This window comes from Diutina rugosa (genome assembly GCF_008704595.1).
Source record: "Diutina rugosa strain CBS 613 chromosome Unknown scaffold25_size169986, whole genome shotgun sequence".
Classification (NCBI taxonomy): domain Eukaryota; kingdom Fungi; phylum Ascomycota; class Pichiomycetes; order Serinales; family Debaryomycetaceae; genus Diutina; species Diutina rugosa.
The window spans coordinates 71,056-88,749 of NW_022995094.1; the positions used below are offsets into that span (position 1 = coordinate 71,056).

At 48.7% G+C, this 17,694-nt stretch overlaps 6 protein-coding genes across 6 annotated transcripts; 3 read left to right on the plus strand and 3 right to left on the minus strand. All coding sequences in view use genetic code 12, as the record gives it.

The window, feature by feature from the left end:
- Positions 1–347: 347 nt before the first annotated feature.
- Positions 348–1,163, plus strand: DIURU_001418 (uncharacterized protein; the record flags this gene model as incomplete). The annotated part of the gene is made up of 1 exon (XM_034153959.1): positions 348–1,163. The coding sequence occupies one exon, from the start codon at positions 348–350 to the stop codon at positions 1,161–1,163; it is 816 nt and encodes a 271-aa protein (XP_034013775.1).
- A 28-nt stretch (positions 1,164–1,191) lies between these two features.
- On the minus strand, positions 1,192–2,496 carry DIURU_001419 (uncharacterized protein; the record flags this gene model as incomplete). The annotated part of the gene is made up of 1 exon (XM_034153960.1): positions 1,192–2,496. The coding sequence occupies one exon, from the start codon at positions 2,494–2,496 to the stop codon at positions 1,192–1,194; it is 1,305 nt and encodes a 434-aa protein (XP_034013776.1).
- A 1,122-nt stretch (positions 2,497–3,618) lies between these two features.
- Positions 3,619–4,950, plus strand: ERG13 (hydroxymethylglutaryl-CoA synthase; the record flags this gene model as incomplete). The annotated part of the gene is made up of 1 exon (XM_034153962.1): positions 3,619–4,950. The coding sequence occupies one exon, from the start codon at positions 3,619–3,621 to the stop codon at positions 4,948–4,950; it is 1,332 nt and encodes a 443-aa protein (XP_034013777.1).
- Positions 4,951–8,277: 3,327 nt separating this feature from the next.
- DIURU_001421 (uncharacterized protein) lies at positions 8,278–8,952 on the minus strand (the record flags this gene model as incomplete). The annotated part of the gene is made up of 1 exon (XM_034153963.1): positions 8,278–8,952. The coding sequence occupies one exon, from the start codon at positions 8,950–8,952 to the stop codon at positions 8,278–8,280; it is 675 nt and encodes a 224-aa protein (XP_034013778.1).
- Positions 8,953–11,571: 2,619 nt separating this feature from the next.
- Positions 11,572–12,732, minus strand: DIURU_001422 (putative cysteine synthase; the record flags this gene model as incomplete). The annotated part of the gene is made up of 1 exon (XM_034153964.1): positions 11,572–12,732. The coding sequence occupies one exon, from the start codon at positions 12,730–12,732 to the stop codon at positions 11,572–11,574; it is 1,161 nt and encodes a 386-aa protein (XP_034013779.1).
- A 2,472-nt stretch (positions 12,733–15,204) lies between these two features.
- Positions 15,205–15,936, plus strand: DIURU_001423 (uncharacterized protein; the record flags this gene model as incomplete). The annotated part of the gene is made up of 1 exon (XM_034153965.1): positions 15,205–15,936. The coding sequence occupies one exon, from the start codon at positions 15,205–15,207 to the stop codon at positions 15,934–15,936; it is 732 nt and encodes a 243-aa protein (XP_034013780.1).
- Positions 15,937–17,694: the final 1,758 nt, after the last annotated feature.

Genomic DNA, 17,694 nt, shown 5'->3' on the forward strand with positions numbered 1-17,694 from the left:
CGAACAATAAGAAGGCTAGAATTGGCCTTGGAACGGCCTCATAGACTGCACTCTGAAATAATAAAATTTCATCAAGTCCGGTATGGTGTAATGGCTATCACGGTTCGCTTTCACCGAGCAAATCAGGGTTCGATTCCCTGTACCGGAGACTTCATTTTTCCACCTCAAGGTGTTATATTTTTACAACTATAATTGACTGCCTTAACTAAGAGCAACGGCATTTGATATTCCATTTTGTTAGAACCTAATAGCTCTTAATTCTGTTGCACTACACTCATTAACGCATTCTACTTTCATTGTGTTGATTAACGCGATGGTGCGCGACAGTCGCGTGTCTCCTACGCGTGATGTCTCGATTGGTGTATACCAACGGCACCTACCGTCTATTCCTGGCCAACGCACCCGTATCGTCGCTGGGGTCATTTGGCAAAGCCGAACTCGAATACTACCGTGAAGAAGTATCGCGGTTGGTGTTTAGCTGGTATACTCCCGAATCCGCCGAGGCCGCATCTATCAAAACGTGGAAGGATGTGTACGAGGATCTCAAGACTCGTGCCCGGAAAGATGAATTACTTGTGGATGGTGATGAGGCGATAGTCACTGTGCTTGAATTCCAGAGTCGATTCCTCACTCCATTGGTGATCGTGTTCGTTACTCGCAATAACATCCACCGCGTATTTACACGAATGACAGTGGCGACAAAATTTGTTTTAAAGCATATCCAGCGATGGAGGAACGGGGTCAATTACCTTATTGAACCGTGGTCGCTTACCCCTCAGCAAATGAGAGCTATGGTCGACCATATGGTGGTGCTATCAGCGGTAGCAGAGTTTGGCGACCTTGAGCTTGCTTACCACCGAGAGAACGGTAAAATCAACTCTCGATTGAACATGATGGTGTTTAAAGTGCCTCAGGAAACTCTTAAAAGCTTGCTTGAACGCACTGAGGGCGACGACGAAGAAAGACCTTGTTCTCAACGAATCCACAATTATCTCAAACAAACGATTCATTTGAACTTAGACAGACTACGAATGTACCGTGTAATTAGTCGGCTTGTGAGTATATCCAATGATGGACGGATTAAGATGTGGGCGTCACGAGTGGGGCCTAATCCGAAAGTGGTACTACAAACGTTTGTGCGACTTGCTGATGCTCTGGGGTAATATGTGATTGCTATGTGCAGATATAAATCTATGGCTCTTCCTGAGGCCACCATTGTGGAATGAACGCGGTAGCCCCCATGGTGGTACCGTCGACGTCAACCTTATACTCGTGGGTCTTTTCCAAGTCATTTAAGTTCATGAGGGCAAACCCTAAATTGTCTCGAGTGGATAACACTTTCCCATTCAGAGATTTGCGCTTTCTCACTGGTTTCAGACTAGTGCCGAATGGTGACGCCGCCACTGGTGTCGCTGGCGCACTCTCAGGTTCTTCAACGGCGGCGATGACATCGGATTCCGCAGGAATGGTAGCGGCGAAATCCAGTACGGCACCACCGATTTCGAGCTCAGGAGCCTCTAAAGTGCCTTCTAATTCTTCGTTTGCCGGGTGGAATTGGATTGGAACCACCCGTTTACGGATGATACCGTTGTTATACGTGCGGATGGTAAGCTCTTGTCCCACGTAACACCCTTTCTCCAACGATAAGCCATTCATATAGTCCAAGTTGGTTTCAAAGGGCAAGAGGGTAGTGCCAACGGGGGCATCGCCAACCTCAAAAAGACCGTTTACGTAACGACGACGGGTAACGTCTATTTCGTCAACTTTAGTTTGTTCAAACAGGAAGTTTTCCGATGAAAACACTTCATCCACAGGTTCGGTGGTGACGATTTTGACACCGAAGTTAGGGATACGGTTATCAAACGCAAACCCCGTAATTAAGCTTTGCGCCTTAGTCGAGAATAACTCCGACTTTATAAACGAATTAGCATTTTGAAGACCTTCTGCAGGGGTAGTGGAAGTGAAGTAGGCATCCTGGACTTGATCAAGCCACTGGTCAAATTCAAATGAGTCGTGGTAGTAATAATAACTGAGATAAGGAGTCTCCTCTATGGTGACTTTGGCGCCCAATTTGTGGAGTTTCAACAACAGCATGAGCCGTTTGACCATGGCCTCATCCACCTCGACAAGGTATTCAGGGTGTTGGCTCAATACCAGCTCATTGCCAGCAAACGGCAGTACGTAGATGAACAGGTCAGTGACCACACGCCCTTTCGACGTGAGGAACATCAGATTGATACCGTCACGAGAAATGGTGATGTGGTTCATCGGATCATAGATATCCTCGTGCATGAGCCCCCAATTGGTATGGATATCGACGACCAGGGCGAGGTCGGCGTGGGCGTCATCCACGGCGGAGATCGTGTGCTGTTTCTTCTTCTTGATGTCGGGGAGGAACCGTGAGGTGACGAGGCCATTGAGGAACTTGGTGGCGTCCCGCCCCGCCACTTTGATGAGGCGTTTTGATGTCTGGGCAAGCCCGCCTACGGGAACCATGGTGGGATGATTTGTAAGCGATCGATGCTCGGACTTATTCGCAGTGCGAGCTTAACCCTGATGGTAGTGAATATAGAGGAGAAATAGAGAGGACTACTAATAAGGGTTAAGGCCAATTGCTGGAATCATTAAAAGACTAGTGACATCTGACGGTTGCTAGGAAGTTGATAGGCAAGGTTTTGCTTACGCTGATAGGAAGGTACAAACAATGGAGAGCTCATAACGAAGAGTGTCATTTTAAAGCCATGAACGTCAGACAATTATCAGCCAATGGAATAGATTCCCTTGCCAACCATGATTCGAGTAGACATATAGCTCTCTTGAATTCTTATCCGTTTCTCCTTCGAAGAAGTGAAGAATACTTTAAACTATTTTGTGGGTAGGTACAAAACAATGAAATCTTATCTTATCGGCTGGTTGTTGATACATCTTTGTGGGATCGGCCCAAGCTTGGTTGTTTTTAACCGATCTTCATTTGTGGGGGAAGTCTCCCTAAATTCTCCTTGTTATATCTCTATACGACGACGGCTATACGAGCGCACTTAAAACGTGTTCCGCGCAACTATCGCCACAGCCCCGCTTTTTAATCAATTAATAGACAATATTGAGTCACCAGAATCACAACAGTTCCGCTTCAAACACTACAAGAAAAGTCATCTTTTGTGTCATCGTCGCCATCACTGTTGTTGCCCCTGTTAAAGTGGCGATCGCATCGCGGGTGCGGACTACGCGTAAGTGATGATGGCACGGTTTTCGGGGGGTGTCGCTAAGAGCCCCGCGTCGCAGAGTTTCTTTTCGCTCCCAGCCCCACGTAATCGCAAAAGAAATCATGAAACCTTCCGCCTTAGAGGCAGTGCCTATTTGCCACCAGATAACAGTTGAATAACTTTATGTTGAACTTTAAAATCCAAATACAAAATATAGCACGTAATATGGCTAATGCTGAAGTTCGTCGCTAGCCCAGCCTTGACCCGAAACCAGCCCCGCTTGAGGTTCGGACCCTCACTCGCTGGGTTTTTTTCAAACACGTCGCCTGCACATAATTAGAGCCATGTTGCATGGGTACGACGAAAATTTATATAACGTCGGACGAATACCCATTGATCTCGTACCACTAACCCCATGACCAGACCACAAAACATCGGGATCAAGGCGATTGAAGTCTACGTGCCCACCCAGGCCGTGTCGCAGGAAGAGTTGGAGAAGTTTGACGGCATCCCTGCCGGCAAATACACCATCGGCCTCGGCCAGACCAACATGGCGTTCGTCAACGACCGCGAGGACATCTACTCGTTTGCGTTGACGGTGGTGCTGCGGTTGTTGAAGAACTACAACGTCGACCCCAACTCGATCGGCCGCTTGGAAGTCGGTACCGAAACCCTCTTGGACAAGCTGAAGCTGGTGAAGCTGGTGTTGATGCAATTGTTTGGCGACAACAACGACATCGAGGGTGTTGACACCATCAACGCCTGTTACGGGGGTACCTCGGCGGTGATCAATGCCGTCAACTGGGTCGAACTGTCGTCGTGGGACGGCCGCGATGCCCTCGTGGTCGCCGGTGACATCGCCATCTACGACAAGGGTGCTGCCCGTCCCACCGGTGGTGCCGGTGCTATCGCCATGTTGATCGGTCCCGACGCCCCCATCGTGTTCGAATCCACCCGCGGTTCGTTCATGGAACACGCCTACGACTTCTACAAGCCCGACTTCACCTCGGAATACCCCACCGTCGACGGCCACTTCTCGTTGGCGTGCTACGTCAAGGCCATCGACCACTGCTACCGCAACTACTCGAAGAAGGTCACCAAGGAACTGGCCACCGTTGGCATCGACCACTTCGACTACAACGCGTTCCACGTCCCCACTTGCAAGTTGGTGACCAAGTCGTACGCCCGTATGTTGTACAACGACTACCTTGCCAACCCCTCCGCATTCGACTTGGACGACGAAACCAAGGCTGCCCTCTCCAAGTTGACCTACGACCAACTGTTGTTGGACAAGTCGCTTGAAAAGACCTTCGTCACTCTCGCTAAGGAAAAGACAAAACAACGGGTGCAACCGGCTTTGACCGTTGCCACCAACACCGGTAACATGTACACCGCCTCGTGCTGGGTCGGCTTGTCGTCGTTGCTTTACTACGTCGGTTCCGAAGCCGTCCAAGGTAAGCGCATCGGTATCTTCTCTTACGGTTCGGGTCTTGCCTCGACCCTCTTGTCGGTCAAGGTCGTTGACGACATCAGCTACATCACCAAGAAGCTCGACTTCGACCACAAGTTGGGCGAAGGCCGCACCATCCAACCTCCTCAAAAGTACTTGGAAGCCATCGAGCTCAGAGAAAAGGCTCACCTTCAAAAGCTGTTCACCCCCACTGGTTCCATCGATCACTTGTCCGAAGGTACTTACTACTTGAAGGAAGTTGACGACAAGTGGAGAAGAAGCTACGAAAGAAAGTAAATCGTCAATAAGCTGCTGCTGCTTTGTCAATCGGGATTACATAAATAGGATTAGTTTTCAATAAATTTCGGTTATCATTATCTAAGCTCAAGCATGAATTTAAAAACCAATATTCTCATTATCCCATAAAAGAAAAAGATTAGATAATTGTTAATCCAACAACTGGCATCAAGCCTAAAAATCAAAAACATGTGCCGGCCCCAGGAATCGAACCTGGGTTTGTTCGGGGTTGTGTCGCCACAACGAACCGTACTAACCACTATACTAGACCGGCTTGTATGCACTTTTGATAAATCGGCTTTTCCAAGTTTAACCGTATTAAAAAGATTTTCATATTTTTGACATTCGTTGATGATATCGGGTATTGCACATTAAATTCAAGTTTTTCTATGAATCTTGTTGAATAAGTGCTGTTCGAAACGTTATTTTCTTTCTATAGGTAAAGAGTAATTGAGATTTTTTTCGAATTCGGACATTCCATGTTTCATATACACTCGAAATTTAGAATATAATGAGAAGTCGAGGCTCTAATTTTCCAATTAGTCGGAGTGTGTTATTTGGCGCTCTATTTCTCTGCATGATCGCGTGATTTTTGCTGATGACATGATCAGAAAGCCGTGCTACCCCTAGAGTTGATGATCAGAACGATTAGTGAAATCTTGAGCTAATATGGGGCAACACCCGGAACCAATCAAAATGAAAATAAAGTCTAGACGTGTTGGTTGGTTGTGGTCAGCTAATGAGGATTAGTCCCCCATCTTACGTCGTGTCATTTGCGAGTTCTACTAATGTATGTAGAGGCGCCCAAGAGGAAGGAACCCCACAGATGAATTCGATAATCTTCGATGCCAATATATGTGGGTTTACGACTTTGAGAGGCGAATACACCTCAGCCGTGACCCACATGCAGTGGGGCACAAACCACGCAAACGGCAGAAACATCTCAACTAATATAAATAGGCCACAACCTAATGCCGAAAAGATGAAATCACAATGACAACTACAATTATAAGAACCGAAATGATCAACTTTGCTTGCGACGCCTCGTGCACCAACAATTGTGCTCTGGCGTGCCACTGCTCGTCAAACTGTGCTGATGGCTGCAAATCTAATGCTGGCTGTGCTGCTGCCTGCTCCTGCCAACAATGTGGTGGAGCTAAATGTGACTGCGGTTGCAAGCTGTGCTGCCACTAATAGCTCAGCAGAAACTGATTTATAGTTTATAGTGACTACCGAATGGATGAAGATATGAATATTATGAGAGTTGTAGTGTGATGAAAAGGGGCGAGGATTAGTCTCAAATGGGCTGCTTCTTGTTTGCTCACCCGATACCTTTTTGCTAAATAAAGGCTGTCTTTGGAATCTCTTGTTTTGTAGTCAATGACTAACGCATTAGTGAGCCATATCGTAGGAATATTCGCCAACGTCTTCCAACCTGAACTACGAGTGCGCATCAGCCGTGCCAGGCGCGCTCTTTGTTTACTATTTTCGTTAGACGATCGACTCGCATCAAATTCATATCTCGTCACCCTCGACAAAGGATGAGCGAAATGAAATGGGCTCTGAAAGCCTGCCTCAATTGGTTGCTGACTGGTTGATTGGCTCTGCACATCATCCATCAAACTAATTTACGGAGTCATTGTTCGTGGGGCCGTGACCCCATCGTGAAGAGCACCTGCAAGAAGAGCGCCTCAATGGTTGTCATTCCGACGGTAAGGCGTGCGACGAGTGGTTCAAGCCCTCACCAAAACGGAAAAACAGCCAGCATTGTGTTGACGACAATGGGCGTTGCGGGATTTCTCTATGAACATTCTAACCCCGCCCCCTACACTATGTCATGGTACTTATACAGGTTCTGAGGCAAAAACCATAAAGGGAAAATACGTCAAAATCTCTTTGGGGTGGTTATGGCTAGCTGCATAGAGGATCGTCGATCGTTGTTTTCGAGATCGCCACAAACGCATGGCCATCAGAGTGGTGAGCTGACTCAGGGCGACGATGGCGAAAGCGGGGAGCGTTTTCCGATTGACTCTGCCTCAGCTTATGTTCAGGAACCATTGTTAAGGATAACAGCCCCCTAGTCTCTCCGTCGACTGGTGAGCAGGGCTGCTTGTCCCTCTGGATATAAATACTCGCATCTCGCTGGTATACGGTTATCATCCACACCACCTCCACCAAACTACCACTGATGCCTGACACAATCACACACATTTTATCCATCGATGAAGACAACTGACTTTAATAAGGGCTACTAACTTTGACTTACTCGACTCCTGACTGCAGCGTCCCTGAAAGAAGAACTCAACTTCACGGAACAACGCCCCTCCGGGATGACTTGTTGGAAAAACACCCCTTGAAGGTGACGTGTTGAACGAAACACCCCTTCTTACTAACTTCTTACGATCGGATATAGCCATGCTATCGCACAGATGTTAAGCTGGCTTTGAGCTCAAGGACTCGATCGGGGGAAATCGCCTCAATTGAAATTCCTATCTGGCAATCGGTGGGTATAATATACTACATAGACGTACGTAATAATAAAAGTTAGGTTTCCCCGCAGGGGAGATAACAAACCAAAATTATTCACGTACTTTGTAGTGTTGCACTTCTAATGCATCTAGCATGGAGGTGGTGGAATGGACAAAGACAGGTCCTTGGAATCATCTTTATTCCCGTCAACCGGTAGAGTGTATCACGTGCCTCTCTCATTAATCGGCTCGTTGTGCTCAGGTATATGTTGCCATAAATTTCATATGCACCATGATAGTTAGTGTCGGTCGTTAGGCTAATTTTAGTGGTGATTTGCGCTAACTTCAGAGAGTCAATTCTCTCAGATTCGGGTGGACCTCATTTCATTTCATGATGACTGTTCAAGTTCATAGAAAAGTATGACTAGCGGCAGCTTGCGACAGTAACATGTTTTTCCTATTAGACAGCTGCTACTACTACATCTGCGAGCTCAACCTTCCATCCAGAAGCATGATGTCTTGACGTTTTCAAATGAATGGCAATCCGCGTATTTCTTCGTGATCTAAATTCACAAATTCTGAAAATTTGTAGAACTTTTGCGAATTACGGGCAGAGGCTTCAACTGACCCAGAATGTGGATGCACTACCTCAGTAATTTTAGTGATACCAATACCCGACTCCAAACAAGCTCTTACAATTGTTTATTTAAAATACATCTATCATTATTCTATCATTATAGTCATAACTGAGGAGGTCATCCGCGCTCGAATCAACACCATGAATGTTGTCTATCCACTAGAGTCTTTCCTCATAAAAAAGCTAATTTGGCACGAAAATATCAAAAGAAGGTTGCAGTCATTAGAACACCTTCAATTGGATGGTAGTGCAACCATTCCAGCCGCTAACGGCGAGCGAATATTGGTTTTCGCCAGAGGGACAAGCGTAAAAGTCCTTATTGTTTTGGTAGGCTAACTTACCGTCTTGGATCGAGAAACCGGTGGTACCAGGGACACTACCCCAAGGCGACACGTTACCGAAATCACCATTAGTACCAATGAACACACCACGACCAACTTGGTCGACTAAAGAACCATCACCATTGAGCTTCAATCTCAAGTCGGAACCATCGTTGCCACCAACCAGAAACACTTGAGGGTGGGCGTCAACCTTCTTGATGTTTTGGCCTTGCAAGGGTGAGTCGCCACTGTTGTCTACTTGCACACCGAAGTCACCAGAGTTGTTGTTGTTGTTGTTGTTATTGTTATCGCCAGCGTTGTTGTTATCGTTGTTGTCAGTAGCGGCAGCAGGAGGGGTGAACACGGTGATGGTAGCAGGTTCAGGAGCAGCAGCAGTAGGAGTGGAGTCAAGCACATGGGTCAGAGTGAATTGAACTGTCTTAGTAACACCCTTGATAGTAGTAGTGATCGGCTCTAACGTCTGGTAGACGGTAGATCTGCCATCAGCTTCACGCTTTTGAGGGTAGCCATCGTAAAAGGCATTGAGAAGAGGCACAAGATATTGGGAAAACTTCATCGGAGTATAGGGGGGGAGGTGGTGCAAAAGCTACCGGGGTCCGCTTCTTATATCTTCCCCCATCCCTTTTTCATGAGATGGCTGGAATTTGTCCTCTTAGGGCCCGTGGTGGACTTCGCATGAACCTGTTGCCAACTGGTACCATGAGTCGAAAATTAAGTCTAACGACGGCAAACTGGCATGAAATAGTCACTAGTGGAGAATTGATTAACACAGCACTCATTCTGATGAATTTAACCATCCAGTTCACCTGGTATTCCATTCATTTTCGTAGTTTTGGTAGCAGCTCTATAGCTCTTTTCGCGCTGCTTCATGCGCCCACACATTTCTGATGCTGATCTGCACTGAGGCAGTCAGCCTTGCAGAACGCCTCTTGATCCCATCCTGATCCGATGATTGAAGATTAGAGTAACCTTATGTGAAGATGAAGAGGTTGGTTTGAGTAAATCACAAATGAAGACTTATTGATTTGATTGCAATACAATACAAAAGTGCTACTCGAGTAATTTGATAATGGGAATATCAATCCGTTTGGCCATGGTTATGGTAACGATGGAGAAACGAAGGGGCTAAGTCGTGGCTTGCTTTAGGCTAGATCAGGTAGAAATCAAGGGGGAGAAAACTGATTTGATTTCATGCATGCTCGCGCAAGTGATCTGGGGGTGATCCACGTAAATCGATTGGCCTTGGTAGCGGTTGAAGCATTTAATGTCAACGGCGTCGATCTTTGGATAGTCAAACTAGTTGGAGTTAGTAAAGACTACGGAATGCTAAGTGTAGTCAAGTTTTAGTTTAGGGAACCTTAAGTTAGATGGTTGCCAGTTGACTTTGCTATGAGGGAAATCCAACTGCGGGTTCTCTTTCCCAGTTTATCGACTTGACCAGCCCATCGTAAGGAGCTCTGAAGGCGCGGGTAAGAAAAATCCTAGTAGCGCTCAGTTACCAGCCAGCCACGTCACGTGATGTGGGCTGGCTCCACTTCCAAAACCAGTCACCGCGCCCACCCATCGATGCGGCTCAATACTGAAGCTCTTGGAAACTTTATTCCAAGTGATGGAAAGTGATTTAATAGCATTATAGGTACTTTTGGCGACCAAAATACAATTGAAATCCTCACACTTCTAGTACATGTTAGCTATCAAAAAAATATCAGCCGGTCTAGTATAGTGGTTAGTACGGTTCGTTGTGGCGACACAACCCCGAACAAACCCAGGTTCGATTCCTGGGGCCGGCACAATATTTTTCCACTGGTGCGCTGTAATTTTCTATTTTTTAGCAGTGTCAGGCAGGGGCCCATAACTGCAGTGACGCAGTTTCCTAAATCAATATCGTATACGCCAAATTTAGTATGGTGAGTAGAATTTAGGTTCTGCATAGTCTGCTTTCAGCCACGAGCAGATTGTAAGGCATTGGCAACGGATTACCGTCGGCAAAAAGGGCATTGTTGCGCTTTGAGACCCTCCCCCGCGATCATCACAGATGAAGTAGTCACCCGGATTGGGACCAACTCCGACCGGTTCTTTATATCTACCAGTTGGAAATATTTAGTGGAGGATTAATAAGAATTTCATCAAGGAATGCTCGGTGGCGACTCTCCAAATTGAGCACTGATGATACTGTTAGCAGGAAAATGCATTGCGTGGTAGCTATTAAAATTTTTTTGGGGTGTCCGACGCTGATATCCCATTGTCAATTGAGCTTTGCTGCTCGTTTTCGGCTAATTGGTGTGCCGCGACCTCCCGATAATTAGCGGCTTAGATGAGATGCTAGGTTACCTTCGATAAATAGGAAGGAGTAGCGAGCTATTATGACTAAGTATGAAATACTAAAACAGAGCCCATGCCCAAGTGCGATGGACTGGTGTGATGGGAGTGGATGTCTACTGTCATGCCTGACTAAAAGTGCCCATCGCCTCAGGCACACTGTATTTGACATGACGTTTACGATGATGGATGGCGGCTGACATCAACTTCCCCGAATTATTCGCGTAGCAAAACACGCGCATCGTCCCGCGTGCTTTGTTTTTCTGGATACTAGCTACTCTTGAATATTATTTCTTGCCAGTTATCAACTTGCGACTAGTAAATCACCAACTGATATACACCCCTGGGGTGCCCCTGGTAAACGGGCGACGATCACGACACAAACGACGTCCATCGTCAACTGGTGGCGACGTGCCTGGACCGAGCAATGTCGCCCACCGCCTTGGGCCCTGACCTCAGTGCAGGTACAGGCGACTCCTAGCAAGGAACAATAGAGTTTGGGTGGCCGCCATTCTCCCCGCAAACGGCACCAGCCAACGTCGCTAAAGCATGTTCGAGGGATTAAAGCCCCAAAACACTAGTAACGACGGCTGGATTCACTTTGGTACAGCTATTCGAGGCGGGGGTGTCTCAGACGCCGTTCCTGAGGCGGGATCGTCAAAGAGGCGGACGACAACCAAATTGGGTAATGGGACACCGTCTCTGGGGAGCATCACCCCCTGGCCACCGCCTGACAACACTTTCTCAATTTCCATTTACGACTGGTTACGATCATTTCGGGACTATAACTTTATGTATATGTAATGATTGTATATGTAGGTATGATGATGACGATCGTATACGGCTGGGTATGCGGTTATTTGTTGAGGTCGAGGATGTCGGCAACCAGAGTGGGGTTGGCCTTGGCGGCATCGCGATAGAACTTCGACAAGTGGCGAGACCCCAGGTCGCAGGCGATGGTGACGATGGTGTGGCCCGGTCCCAAACGCAACGCGGTTTCCACGGCGGCGACGGCGTTGACGCAACTCAGCAGACCCCAAAAGAAGCCATCGTTAGTGCATAACCACTTCGCCATCGCCACTGCCGCTTCGTCTTTAACCCGCACCGCGTCGTCAATGATCGGTTCGGCAAGGCTAAAGTTGTGGGTGAGCCGGTTCAAACCAATGCCTTCCACCACAGTGTCCACTTGGTGACGGCGACGAGTGCCTTCGCGTTCGACAGTGTCGTACATGACGCCATAATTGACGCGATTGGCAAGACCTGAACCTTGAGGGTCAGCGAGGACTACAGTGGTACGAGGGTTATGGTGGTGCTTAAGGTAGCGTCCTACACCAGCAATAGTACCCCCGGTACCCAGTCCCAGCACAAATACGTCCACCAGCGGCACCTGTAATGCGATTTCCGGGCCGGTAGTGGCATAATGGACCCGCCAGTTATAATCGGATTCAAACTGGTCGGCAAAGATTGCCCGCCGAGGATCATCGGGATTGTTATTAATTGCTTTGGCAGCAGCGGCAGCAGCATTAGTATACTGGTTAGGGTCAACAATCAGTGCTGGCGGCACCGGTTCCACTTCAGCGCCATAACTTTCGAGTAAAGCGATCTTCTGGGGCAGAGTATCATTGGGCAAGCAAATGTGAGCTTTGTATCCTAAAGCATTAGCAAGCATGGCGATGGAAATTCCGGTAGACCCCAGGGTACCTTCGAAGATGACATCGCCACGATTAGGAGCTAATTGACCCGTTTGTTCGTGAGCTCTGATAATAGCAAGCGCCACTCTATCTTTAGCACTGCCACCAGGGTTATTGAGTTCAAGTTTGGCGTATATCCGACACTTGGTGTAGCGGGAAAGTGACTTGATTTCCACCACCTCGGTGTTGCCGATAAGGTCGGCGACGTCAGCAGCAGGAGGGGGAAGCTTCGCTAGTTGGGGCTTTTTGTCCCAATAGAGGGCATAGGCAAGGTAGGCACACGTCACTGACGCGGCTAGAGTGAGGGCATCGTTGAGGTGGCCCATAGCAATCGCGCGATATCCAGTGATCGCGAGATGGTTGATAGAGTGATGGATGACAACGCGTGAATTGGTCCCTAAACGAATAATGAATGACGTGTGTCAAGACAGATGAGATTTTTCGGTGTTGATGAAAGTGTTAACGGTACTGAAAGGCAGGTTATGAAGCTGAATGAATGGTCAATGGGTCGGTCATACTGTGAGTTACTTGGGTCATTGTTGGAATGACGAATCTATCTCTGACTACGAGAAAACATCGATTGTCGATGGATGTATCCAACAAACAGCATTGGCTGTCATCCTCTTTGTTCTTTGGCTTGATTGATCGCCATATCGAAGACACGTGGTGGTGATTTTTCAAACCTAAGTTGAGCCAACTCTTGTTTGCAGAATGTAAACGGAAACCTTACATCAGATTGAAGTAATTCTGGTCATAGTTCTTGTAGTGTGTGTTTCTTCAGTACTTTTTGTCATCAAGTTGTCCAGTACTCTCATTTAGTCATCGATAACCGCCGAGCCGACCCCCTGGGCAGCAATTAGTAAATCTTCTTTGCCTAAGCTACACGATGTAGCTAAATCGAAACTAACCGATCAGTTCGATGACAGCGATAATGTCTACTACGAAACAAAATCAACTTAGGTTCACCGGTACAGATCGTTAGCAGGGTTCCATATCTATCATGCCGGCCAGTATCAAGGCAGATAGTACCTAGCTTCAAGGGTTTTCCTTTCTCTCAAACCTAGTTCGGCCAAACCGGGGCCGACATCGACTTAATTTGGAGTCGAAGCATGACCCCACTTTATGGGCCAATCTGGTACAACCACGAAAAGTTTTACATCTTGTGAGAGAGAGGATTGGGAAGAGAAGACGAAGACGAGGCGATCCCTAACCCGTCATGGTCGTAGCCAAAACCAGCCGCGAGCCACCATAGTCGTCTGTGACAATGACAGGCACCATCGAGCCTGGTCGTCAACAGAAATAATTTACCCGCGGCAGTTTCCAATGCACCAACCTTAACCGTCAACGATTGCTCCGTTTGCGCTTCTAACCAGCACCTCCACAGTAATCCATTTTGGCAGATTAGGTAGAGTAAGGCCCGAGAAAATCAGGCACGATGGTCCATCGGAGATTCGGAAGGTGGTTGTCTTCACAAAGTGCCCTTCTGCTGTGGTTACCGAGGACGACACCTACGTCAATTCCCTTACTAAACGAATAGACGAAGCCTCGGAAATAGACGACCGTGTCAGACTCGGGGCGATAGGCTACACCAGAGCGACACCAGAGCTAGGGTTATCTTCACAGGTATCTCGTTTTCTCTGATTCTGCTGGCGAAGCCCCATGACTGATAATAAGCTTCTGGCAGCTGGGTGGGTGGTGTTATGATAATCGTCTAATGAGTGACGCTATCGGCTGACGTAAATGACCCGCTGGCCTAAATACGGGTTACCCGCAGGCCCGAGGCGGCTGCGCTTAGGGTCGTATGTGTCCCCGATGGGGCGGCATCCAGCCCATAGTCAGTACCTGCGCTGGCACCTGCGGCTATAACCTATAACCTCCAAATACTCGATGCCACAGGTGGCCTGAATTAGCCAGGAACCAACGGTCGCTACGAACGTCTAGTGGGACGTTCAGACATAAACCGTGGTACCTCGTATGACCTGTTTGGTTTACCTCACTCCGCACCGTATAAAGGTTGTGGGGGTCACGGACACGCTGCTGGCGGCATCGGCTGGGGCGCTGGAGCAGGTGCTTCTCGGCCTGGGTGGGGGGCCCGGGGCCCTCCCCCTCGGGAAAGCCCCGTTAGCCTGGGCGACTCGGCACCGGAGTAACTCGCCGCCTCGCCAGCGCAAAATAAATTGGGGTGTGCGTCGGCGTCAGGCAGATATTATCTGGCGGGCGGAAGATATTATCACGCGCAACCGAAGGCAGGGCGACAGGGGAGGTCACCATGATCGGCGGTGGCATTTATAAGCACCAGATGTGCCGCCGTTAACGCCCCTTTGACGAAAAGAACCTTTTAAGTTGCAAAGCTCCCCGTTGCCGCGGCTGTCGTTGGTTGACCTCCTCCTCCCCTCCCCCCGTACCCTCGAGCCTTCGCTTCCGCCGTTGTCGCTGAGACCTTGTGGCTGCCCTTCCCTCCTTCCCACCTCCCCAGTTTTCAACTACATACCCCGGTTGCTTGTTGGTGATCTTTTCCATCGCTTCCGAAACCCTTTTCACCACCCTATTTCCCCATTTCCCCCAACTTCACCTTCCCTTGAGGGATGCTCGACTTGATTGCCCCACCGCCCACCACACCACAGATGGGGGACAAGCCGCAAAAGGTCAAAAAGCTGCGGAGCACTCGCGCGTGCATCTCATGTCGGATACGAAAGATCAGGTGCGACGCCCAGGAGCGGATCCCGTGTCTGAACTGTGCGCCACTGGGGTCCACTTGTAAGTTTGTCGAGCCAAAAAGTCGTAAAAAGAAGCAAAGAATGATTGCGCCCACACCGCCGACGCCGCCAATGCAGTGGCCACCAGGTCAAGGAGGCTACTACAGTAACCCTTACACGCTGATGCCACAGTACTACCCCTACGCAGCTCCAACTATCCCGACTCAAGCTTCGTCAATGTCGGCGATGGCGTCGATGCCGCGATTAAGCCCCATGGGCCAACAGGCACTGCTGCTGCAACAACCGCTGCCGTATCAAAGCCATCACTACGGCCAGGTAAAAATTACCCCGCAACAAATGCACTCTTACGGACTGCCTCTGAACATGCAACTGCCAGGATACTCTCAACAATCTTATGGTTCCCAACCATATGCTACTCAGCAGCATCAGCATCAACACCAGCAGCAGCAGTATGCTACAAGCAATCCGTCCATGCCCCAGGGGAAAGTACTGCCGCCGCCTCAGGCGCAGACTCAATTGCAGCAACCGTTTCAAGCACAACCACAGCAGTACGGGGCTACCCAGCAGCTGCTGGCCCAGAGCTATTCGATGCCGCCGCCGCAACAACTGCTGCTGACCCAAAGCTACGCGATGCCGCCTCCGGTGGCGTATTTCCCACCTCATCCGTATTATTACGGACAAGTGGTGCAATCGACGCCGCCTCAACCAACGCCCTACCTCACCCCACTGGACCTGAGAGTGGTGCTGCTGCCTCAATTCCCCCTGTATCCGTCTCCTCTGGGACACAAGTCTCGCGAGGGGGACAAACCATAGACAGTGACAATCCCTCCCAGAATTCATCCTGGGTTCAGTAAAATATCATCTCATTGACAGCATTGTCCTCAGCGCCACTTGACCACGGGTGGGGTTTTGGGGCATATTTTCACAATGGATACGCTCCTTTAAACTTAATTAAACGAAAATTTATCTTTAAGCTTAGCGACAAAAGTTCCGAAGTTCTCTTAACCGCCAAAATGCAATAAAGGCCAGTAAGACTCGTGTTTCCGTCGTATGACGTCAACAGGGTCCGTTGGGATTTTGGCCGACATGGAGCCGTGGTCGCCGACAAAGCGTGACTTCGACGGATAAAAGAAGTCGGCATCTAGTCGCGGGCACCCCTGCAATTGTTCTGCAGGGTCATCGCATTTTTGAGGGGGCATCGCAGGGGTTATGGGCGATGCGAAAACCTAAGCAGGAAAACCACTCAGGATGAGCCCCGGTGGTGGCCTCTCGATTTGTCCTCGCTGCTGCAAAAAAATTGCTGGCTGTTTTGGTTGGCCATCTTTACCAAACCCACGTCTGAACAACTTGCTTTCTTGTGAATTTGGGGAATTGTTATCAGCGTTAGCTTTCAGTTAGTAGCGATGCGTAGGTTGGCTGCATGTCGTATGTAGTTACCCTTTGGGTGACGAGGGAATAATGACAACAATAGTGCTTATAAACAACTTCGAAAACACTAGCTGACAACCGCAGTCTAGCGTCGGGTTCGACCATCGCCTCATTTGAGGCACAAAACTATGCGAGAGAAAATAAGTGCTCGCTCTTAGTTGCCGTTACCCTCCGGGTGAAAGGCTAAACATTCGAGGATTGCGATAGCATTGCCAGTTTTGGTAGGTGGTCCAATACGATATAGATATACGTTTGGGGCAGCAACGGTGTAACGGCTATTTTTGTGGCGTTTTGCCACTCCAGGACTGGATCCTGGGTTGATCGGAATGTGGGTCCGCAAATATTATGCTAGGCCGCCATCGATGACACCCGCAGATGTGGCAAGGGTTATCGACAAGCAAGAGTTTTCCTCCACAATAGCATAATTGTCATTAGATTACCAGAGTTGGTGACAAATGCCTATGTTGTGGGTGAGTCACACGTCTGACTCCCAAAGCGTCGCGTTCACCACCCCAGGGGGGTTTCTACCTGCACATAGTTTTTTTTCAAACCAGTTTGCGAAGCGCTAGGCCCCACCTATTGCCAAGGCCGATATATCAAGTATAAACAATAGCTCTGTTGTTTCTGCCCCACCTCCTTTCCACTGCCTAATTCTTCACTAAATTAAATAAAGAAAAACCAAAAACTATGAGAAAATGAATGTCACATGACCTTCGCCACCACCCGATATATCCTTCTTCCTTGCCTGGTTTGTCGTATTGTCGCTCTTAACCAGCGGTCCCTCTCTGTCTGTTATTTCCTTTATTAATTTTAGCCCCTATTGTCGCGATATGGGATCGATGTCGACCGACACGCTGGGGTTGTCGGTTTTATGCGCTCAGTGGAACGTAACCAATCCCGGGCTATTGTTGTTTCCCCAGGTATGTGAGACCAGATATATGCCTCCATCGGGTAAACGGTTACCGCCCAAACTCTAAACGGCCCTATCCCCACCTATTGTTGTGGTGTGGCCACGCCACCCGCCGTTGACAGGTGCCCGTCGTCATCGTGCTGACGTGGTCGAGACGCAGAAATGGGAATTAGACTCACACAGTGGCGCCCCCCTCTCTCCCGCTGGGTGCGTGCGCGTGCACAAGGTTACCG